At 46.0% G+C, this 9,136-nt stretch overlaps 1 protein-coding gene across 3 annotated transcripts; it reads right to left on the bottom strand.

Annotated features, from left to right (window-relative positions):
* Nucleotides 1-1,696: 1,696 nt before the first annotated feature.
* Nucleotides 1,697-7,635, bottom strand: ltb4r2b (leukotriene B4 receptor 2b). 3 transcript variants are annotated; one of them, XM_018758088.1, is made up of 6 exons: nt 7,554-7,635; nt 7,273-7,457; nt 4,575-5,200; nt 4,277-4,477; nt 2,384-2,427; nt 1,697-2,237 (listed from the first exon to the last, which is right to left on the bottom strand). In XM_018758088.1, exons 3-6 carry the CDS (start codon nt 5,196-5,198, stop codon nt 1,979-1,981), a joined length of 1,128 nt encoding a protein of 375 aa, XP_018613604.1. In that variant the 5' UTR covers nt 5,199-5,200; nt 7,273-7,457; nt 7,554-7,635; the 3' UTR covers nt 1,697-1,978. The 3 variants fall into 3 exon arrangements, with proteins under 3 accessions (XP_018613604.1, XP_018613603.1, XP_018613605.1); XM_018758087.1 differs by having other exon boundaries at nt 7,273-7,602; XM_018758089.1 differs by lacking the exons at nt 7,273-7,457; nt 7,554-7,635 and adding an exon at nt 6,383-6,417.
* Between the last annotated feature and the right edge of the window lie 1,501 nt (nt 7,636-9,136).

Genomic DNA, 9,136 nt, shown 5'->3' with positions numbered 1-9,136 from the left:
GGCAGGCAGTGCAGGAACATCTTTACCAAAGTGTTTAGAAAGATAAAGGAAATGAGGGCTATGGTTGCTAAGTGTGACGCATGGGAGGTCTAATCTCACAATATAACAGTATAGCTATACAATACGCTAGCTGGGCCTCTCAGAACCGTAGTCAAAGTCATACACCTCAAATTTGTAAGCAATGGTAAATGTATCCCAAATTTGTATTTTTTGTAGACATCACCAGTTCACCTCCCATGCGAAGGGGTTTTCAGTTGTATGGTAAGACAATCCTAATAAAAAAGTCAGAATTGAGTGGGTAGGCTACACATACAAGCTTCAACTGCCTCCGGGACTGCGGATACACCCCATGTTCCACATGTCCCTGCTAAAACCATGCCGGACCTCACTCCACCAATCATCTGCCACGAGCGCTCCTCCACCTCCATTGCAGGTAGATGGAGAACCGGTGTACATGATGCAGGCGTTGCTGGACTCCCGAAGACGGCATGGGGCGCTACAGTACCTGGTGGACTGGAAGGGCTACGGTGTGGAGGAATGGTCTTGGGTGAGTGCTCGTGACATTCTGGACTCTGATCTAATCACTGCCTTGGCACATCCTTCATGCCCTTGTCCCCAGGGACGGCCCCCTTTTCTTTGTAGGGCGGCAAGAGCTGCCCATGGGGATGGGGGTTCTGTCACACCCTCATCTGTTGGTCCCTCAGTGACACCTGCTGCCAATTAAGGGAACCCGGCATAAAAGGGTGCCCTGGAAGCCATTGCATGCAGAACCTCCTAGGGAGACACCACAGAGCTTTGTCCCAGTGTGATTCCTGGCCCTTGCATGATTGCTTCCCCGGTTCTTGATCTCGCTTTGTTGGCTACAGTTTTTCTGTTTTCCTTCGGATCCTGTTTGTTCATCGATCGACCCTTGCCTGCCCCTGACTACTCTTTTTGTCTGACCCCATGGATTATTAAAAGGATTCAGAACAACGCACTTGAGTCTGGTGCTCCTTTTGCTCTGCCTGCATGACAGTGGTTCATGTGAGCTGGTGAATCTGAATTGACCTTCACGTGTGAAATAGTGTGTCACACCCGAGGCTTTGCCCCACATTGACAATGGATTATTAACAATGGATAGATATATTTTTCTCATTGCAATATATGAAAAAACGAGGCACAAATTATTTCATGTTTGCATTTAGATTTATTGTCATTCATTTAGCAGACATTCTTCTCCAAAGCGACATACATCTCATATTAAAAAATTACATGTAACTTTATTTTTTAAAAATGTAATACACTGAAAACAATTTGTTTAACAAAATTCAGTTTAAAAAATGCTGTTTAAAAATACCAACGTAACAAAATGTGCAGTTCCTGTGTTTGGTTTTTCAAAGAAATGTGACATTAATCGACACACATTACATTCATTAATTTAGCTGATGCTTTTCTCCAAAGCAACTTCCATTGAACACTGCATAGTGTTATCAGCCCACACCCTATTCACAAAGGTGACTTGCACTGCTAGATACACTACTTACAATGGGTCACTCATCCATACATTGGTGGAACACACTCTCTTCATCACTCACACACTATGGGTGAACCTGAACAGCATGTCTTTGGACTGTGGGAGGAAACCAGAGCACCCGGAGGAAACCCACGCAGACACAGGGAGAACATGCAAACTCCTCACAGATTCAGTGGGGATTGAACCCACATCCTCTTGCACCACCGAGGTGCTGTGAGATATACATACTGTACATACATTTATACATGCAAATCCTGTCTACAAAATATATGCATACAAAAGATGGCAAATACTGAATATGGTTGTCGCTGCGTCCAGTAGGGGCTACACTCTACATGTTTTCTGTTGTCTTTAATTGTGCCCCATTCATTTACACTGAAGACAAGCAATGTTGTTTCCATGCAATCGAGTGCATCGACATGAAGAACTATGTACGTGTGAGGGCAGCAGAGCTCCCAGTCCTGGCTACACCTTGTTCTTCACCACGCTGTCACTGGGTAAGGAGTCAGCCTCCTTTTCCTTCAAGACAAGTCCATCATTTGTCTGGTTGATCCTCCGCTTCTTTCTGGCCCTGTAGTCCAGCGCTGTGCCCTCGAACAGCCGCGCCATGAAGGACAAGCCATTCTGCCGGATGTAGGACTTCCCAGCAAAGGTGTACAGCACGGGATTGGCACAGCTGCTGATGAAGGCCAGCGCAGATGTCACCACACGGCAGGATTTTAAGCTGTGTGTTTTGGGGAAGAGCAAAAAAGATGATAAACACTGGGTTGACACCACTCCAGTCATGGAATACACTTTAAACTGAGGACCAAACCGAAGAGCACCAGTTTTACAGTGTTCTCCAGTACAAGAAGAGTGTTTTTCTCCTACCGATTTTCCACTGCGGAGTCCTGAGGGAACAGCTCTGAGGCAACCTGTGGAAGAAAGAACAACCACCTAGATCATTTCACCCTGTAACTTGACTGAACCATGCTGCTTTTTTGCTAGCTCGCTGAAGTGTACCATAGGACAAGGTGGATGTCAAACTGGAGTGCCAGCATCCCTTTTGCCATCTCACTGCCCAGGCTGGTTATGAGTGGAGGCAAAAGATTCAGTTCTTCAACTTCTTTATTCCAGCTGCTGCAACCCTGTTGCACTTGGTTTCTTCCTACATTAGGGAGAATGTATGCTGATATCTACCTTTATTTATTTAGCACACACTTCTCTCCAGAACAACTTCCAATGAACTCTATGTAGTGTTATCAGCCCACACACCTTATTCACCAAGGTGACTTACACTGCTAGATACACTACTTACACCAGGGTCACTCATCCATACATCAGTGAAACACACTCCTTCTCTCTCTCACTCACACACTATGGGGAAACCTGAACAGCATGTCTTTGGACTGTGGGAGGAAACCCATGCAGACACAAGGAGAACATGCAAACTCCACACAGACTGAGCAGGGATCAAGCCTACATCCTCTTGCACCACCCAGGCGCTGTGAGACAGCAGCAGTACTCGCTGTGCCACCATGCCACCTTTATTTGTTTAGCACACGCTTTTCTCCAGAATGACATACGATGCATCACACCAGCTGAAGGAGAGACCTTCAGGACCTCAGAGATGATGGTGGAGGTGCTTAATGTGATTCCTGGACCAATATTATTAATAACTAATACATACTTTTATTTGACATTACTGCTCATTATGTTATAATTTATTGTGTACCTTTTCGGGTCTTCATGTTCCCATATGTCCAGTTGTAGTCCAGTTCTATCCCATTAGCAGAAATGGGGATCAGTGTAGCAGTGTGTAGGACACCACTTCAGAATTGTGGCCAACAATACACTGTCATTCCTTGTTATTGGGCGATGCCACAATCTAAGATCGAGGCTGCTACACCAGCAGTTGGTTCAGTTTTGAGACCTGTAGTCTTGCAATCACAAGGCTGATGGTTTGAATTCTCACCCCTTGCTGTACTGCCCTACAGCAAGATTCTTACAATGGTTTCTTCAGTAGAAATCTCCCAGCTGTATAAATGCCCTTCAAGGGACTTTGGCATGAATGGCTAAATTAGTTACATTTCAACAGTGAAAGTGGTATAGGATGGTAGACCTGAGGATGTTTACACTAGACAAGTAGCAGGGTGATGAACCCCTCCACCTCCAACGTGATTCCACCTTCCACCACCAGATGGCAGTGTAAGTATCACCGACCCCACACCACATGGCCCCTTGGGATGGGAAAGGAAGAGTTCCTGCAGATGGCACGAATTAGTAGTGGGCACTTCTCCGCCTTGTTCCCATGTTTCCTCCTCCAACCAGCCAGTGCTGCTCTCAGCATCAGGGTGAGCAAGGGCAGCATGGGGCAAAGGGGCGGGGCAATTCCTACACTGCAGATTTGTTCCAGCACGCTGTGGCGCTGTGATGGTAGCAAGTGTGCGTCAACTCAACTCCTCCACCATGAACATGAGTATAAACTCAAAAGCAGCACTATAATATTGACCACTGACCAAACACACATTCTCCTGGCTATACTTTAGTTTACTGCGGTATAGTACCTAGCACCATAAGTCACCCTGGATGATAAGGTGTCGACTAAATGCTACATAACTTTCATTTTAAGTTGCTTTGGAGGAAAGTGTCTGCTAAATGAACAGATCTAAATGAATAAATGTGAACGTAAATGTTCCAGTACATGCGCTGGGGGTATTTTCCCTACAAATCTCTGTAAAGTTCTTGAAAATTGCACACACACTCCAGGGCACAAAGACACACCTGCATAATGTTGATAATGTGGTAGGGAAGCCAAAAGAGGCCAAAGGTCACAACGATTGCCATGATGAGTTTCTCACTGCGGACCTGCCGGTGGAACTTGGTCTGTCTGAGCCGACGCACAATGCATGAGTAGCTGCCAACAATCAGAGCATACGGAACTACAAATCCCATGACCGTCTCAAAGGTGTAGTGGAAGATCACCTATAGCAGAAGAAGAGCAGCAGTGAATCAGGAACGTTATTTATAATAATAATAATAATAATAATAATAAATCCTCTCCCCGCTCCATGTTACTTGCCTGCTTGGACTGTGTGTGCTTGGCGTCGCACACCTTCCGAGGGTTTCCCTTATTGCTGGTGTCTAGCTTCTCCTCTCTGAACAGGAGGCCAGGGATGGCCATGAGCAGCACGAGCACCCAAAGCCCCAGCATCAGGCGCATTATGGTCCTCCTGCCAGTGAAGGCATGCAGGCGGTGTGGCCACACCACGGCCACCAGCCGATGCAAGCTCATGAGCGTGATGAGCATGATGGACGCATACATGTTGGTGTTGCACAGGTAGAAGAGTATCTTGCACATGGCGTTCCCGAAGACCCAGCTTTGCTTGGCAAGGTAAACCACAAAGAAGACTGTGAGTGCCATCAGGCAGCCATCAGCAAAGGCCAGGTTGAGGATGAGAAAGGTGGTGACCGAGTGTTTACGGGCACGGGCCAAGATGCTCCAGATGATGAAGGTGTTCCCGGGGACACCCAGAAGAAACACCAAGCTGAGGATGAAGGCACCCACCGCATTACTGATAATGTTCGCAGAAGGGTCTGGTTTTGAGGTGGATGTCACATTGAAGATTGTGGTCAGTGAGGAAGCAGCAGAGAAGTTGAACAGGGGGTTACTGGTGGTGTTGAAAGCAACTTCATTCTTGGCCATCCCTAGGATATAGAGAAGAATGGCAGACGAGTTCCTTTATTGCTCCCTGCTTGTTACAACACATAAGACACACCTCCTTGCACTATAATAAATGTGTACTCCCCTGCCCTAGCAGGGAAATTAGAGAATTAAGAGCACTGGAATTCAGGATATGAGTCAATTGCCAGGTTTATTATAGTCAGGGGGGTTATTTTCTCTGATTTACAGCACAGCTGTTTCAGTTCCCATTTGTAAGGTAACGAGAAGGGAGACCTTGGGATTAAAGTCAATACAATAGAATAATGTCATGTGAATCTCACTGAACGAATGACATTTTGACTGCTGTACCTAATGTACAGTATAATATCCAGTATAATGTCATATGACATGGACTTTAAATAAACAGAATTATTATTTACCAGTACTTATCCTGAGATGGCAAATACACACTTTTGTACATTTATGTGTTTTGTTTTGGTCAAAAAACAATGTGTTGTATGTTTGTTCCTGAAAAACAAACTCTGTATTATCATACGGGATACATTGTCAAAAAATAAAATGATCACTTTCCAATAATTAGCTTAAGATGGTACGCTCAAATTGGAACATGCTTTTTATATCAGTTTCACGGTGATCTTTCGGAGTCCAATAAAAAAAAATTAAACTATAATTTTGGACATTGCAGCTCTGGGCACATTTGTCCTGTTTCACCCTTCCTCCGGTTGGGCAGTTACCATGCCTGTGCTCCCCACCTTCTCAGGCAGAAGGTCTAAGACCAACATATGCCAAAGCCACATGTGCAGAAGTTGTGACACTGAAGAAACATGATGAGAAACATGTGTGTAAGATGTCTTGGGGAAGTGCTGCAAATCTTCCCTAAATCTGGCATGAGGGAAAAAATACTCATGTAATATAAACAAGAGCACTTCTCAAAAATAAAAATCTCTCTGGATGTGGAAAGAACAAACCACTTTGATCTCTAAATTTGTTCTTCTCCTTGTCAGTTTGCTGCCTTCAGGGGTTAGGGATTACTGGTTAAGGTTAGGATTAGGAGTTAAGGGTTAAGGTTAGGGTTATGGTTATGGTTAGGATTGGAAGTTAGGGTTAGGGCAGCAGTAATGCACTAATGTACTTGATGTTAGCCTACAGAACTCATGTCACTTTGCAAGGCAGCATTTGTGGCAGCCTTGTGTGGAACTGCTGACCAGGATATTCAGGGGGCGTAGTGGTTAGAGCTGCTCCTTGCACTCAAAGGACCCAGGTTCAAATACCACCTCCTGCTGTAGTTCCGTTGAGCAAGGTACATATCCTGAGTCGCTCCAGTGTGCACACTGTAAATGGGTAAATCGCTGTTAGTAGCTCATCACTGTGCACCGTTCCCCGTTCAAATCCACTCCCTGACACAGCCAGCAAGGTATGTGCACAGGCCATTGTGCCAGTTCTGAGCCGCTCAGATCCAGCGTGCTGAAACATGCCTGTTGGAAGCAGTAGGTTTTAGGAGACAACACATTTGCACTGGGGGGGGTTTGGGATCAAAAAATGCTCGGTGTCCTATGCTCCAGCCTGGCAGCTGTGCAGGCAGTGTTTTTGGGAAGTTTTCATGTGCATCCCAGAGTTATGGCAATCAGAACATCGCAGTCAATCACCGTATCAGACAGCCGCTGGGACAGGGCGTCACCACCTCGGGTTCGAAAACATTTCAGGGGGGCTGCAAAGCGAGTCATGAAGGCAAGCAGGAAACGGAGAGCGGTTTGGGAGGAGGAAAGCAGTTCGGGAATAATGCAGCAATCCTGGCACCCAGAGCTGGTAGTAATACTACTGTAATCTATTTACTTTCATAGCTGAAAGGAATCCCCTGAGGACTGGGCTCCATGAGAAATCACACGCCAACAGAATCAGTCACTCTTACCCTTGAGACTGTCTTACAAACCCTAACCCTCACCCTAACCCTAACCCTAAGCAAATATTTCCATGGAGAACGAGGGGCAATTTGACCTTATAGTGTGGGAAGAAAAGGGTGGAGAGAGACAGGAGGCTTGAGCAGAAAACGGAGTCCAGAGCGGGGAAAAAGGAAGAGAAGAGAAAAGTAGCTCACCGAGGTTCACTGGAAAGCAGGAACTTTGTGGTCCCGATATGGTCCCGATGTGGCTTGACTGAGACACCCAGGAGATGGAGGAAAGTGTTCCAGCTGTTCCCAGAAGTGATGCTTGCTGGAGTTCAGCGGGAAGCAGCTCCTCAGGGGGGCTGCCCAGGTGAGAGAGGCAGGTGGGGAGGGGAGTCCTGCTTGGCAGAAAAGGTGACACTTAGAGAAGTTCTAAGCTCCTTGGCTGCTCCTCCTCTGCTTAGCTCTGCCCGGCATGTGGTTCGACACGCTACCTTCTCCTCCCTTTCTCTCTACGGCACGCGGGCTACAGCTTGCTGGGGGAGCGGGAAGGGCCATGTCATTCCTGCAATCCCCTCCCTCGCTTGCTCTTCTTGCTCTCTCACACACTCGCACTTGCTCCCTGCTCCTCTGAGTTCTTTGCATGTGTCACCAGTCCACATGTGGGGGGGGGGGGGGGGGGGGGGGGCACATTTCTCCTACATCTCACTTTAGTTTGTACAGTGTCAATATGTCACCCACTGACTGTATTGCTGCTGTGAGTGAGGGGGTAACTACAGTATTTTGCTCACAAGCACTTTTTTGCACATATTACGCTTTTTTGGTTTTGATGTGCCAGTTCCAGTCCCACAATGTCCAGGAGACCAGAAATCTTGGAGATGCAGCATTTTCCATCAAACACAAGCACACAACACACAGCAGAACAGTTCCCTCCCTCCCAGGAACATCAGTCACTTTCAGGGTACAGGGAGGAAGAGGAATATGGACAGTAAAGTCAGTGAACAATGTCCCGGGAAAGGGAGATGCCTCGCAGCATTCCGATGGAGCAATGATGTCAGTATTGGACTCATTGCTGTGTGCAGATGAGGAAGGAACATATTCATACAAGCTGACAGGTGTGATTCATACTCCTACACTTCTGTGCTTGTACATGTCAGAAGAGCGCAGCTGGAAAGTATGAGCATCACTTGAGTTGAGGTGTAAGATTCCAGTGGATTGCATTTCCGCAGGGCCGACGTCTCGCACTCACCCTGGGCACAGAACGCTCATGTTGATTTGTTTCTCTTAAATTCAGACGACTCACAAATCTCACATGTTCACACTTGCTCACACAGCATCCTGTTTCACTGGAAAGATATACTCACACCACAACCATGAGCACTGATCTGTACTGCTGTATACAGCACTTACTTACACCTTTCAGACCAAGCTTTCACCTCCTCCTCTCTATCCGTAACTAAATGAAAAGTTACTTTTTTATTTTATTTTCTTTTATTTTTTATTAAATCAAATATTTTATTTGATTTTTAAATTGGAGTTAATAAGGGAAAAATGTGATTTTTTTTCTGCTCACAATTTACTGTCAGTGTTTATAAGCTAAAGAGAACTAGTGTAAACCACTGTCTTTGTCACTAAAATCATTTTCATGCTACTGAACAACTTGTTACATTTACATTAATTTATTTAGCAGATCCCGTCCTGGGTGTGTCCCCTCCCTCTCCAGCCTTATGCCCTGTGTTACTGGGTTAGGCTCCGGCTCGCTGCAACTCTGCTCGGGACAAGCGGCTTCAGCCAGTGTCTGTGTGTGTGTGTGTGTGTGTGTGTGTGTGTGTGCATGCATGCATTTAGCAGATGTTTTTCTCCAAAGCAACGTACTGCACATCTCATAGAAAATACAATGTGTGCATTACATTAGCATGAAGAGAGACTTAGATGCAGACACATGATTCTAAAGTGCAGTTAGTTACTTTCCAACATATGAACCAATGTACATCACATGACTACCTGTATACACACACACACACACACACATTTTCAGAACCGCTTGTCCCATACAGGGTCACGGGGAACCGGAGCC

Source organism: Scleropages formosus, chromosome 1, assembly GCF_900964775.1.
Source record: "Scleropages formosus chromosome 1, fSclFor1.1, whole genome shotgun sequence".
NCBI classification, from domain to species: Eukaryota; Metazoa; Chordata; class Actinopteri; order Osteoglossiformes; family Osteoglossidae; genus Scleropages; species Scleropages formosus.
The sequence above is the reverse complement of the archived record's forward strand: the minus strand, read 5'-3'. Positions and strand labels throughout refer to the sequence as shown.

What these genes read in the sequence shown, in the direction of transcription:
- ltb4r2b (XM_018758088.1), bottom strand. Translation starts at nt 5,198, where the DNA reads ATGGCCAAGAATGAAGTTGCTTTCAACACCACCAGTAACCCCCTGTTC. An exon ending in AGCACACACAGTCCAAGCAG is followed by an intron (nt 4,478 to 4,574) that starts GCAAGTAACATG and finishes CTTCTGCTATAG; the next exon opens with GTGATCTTCCACTACACCTT. An exon ending in ACATTATCAACATTATGCAG is followed by an intron (nt 2,428 to 4,276) that starts GTGTGTCTTTGT and finishes TTTCTTCCACAG; the next exon opens with GTTGCCTCAGAGCTGTTCCC.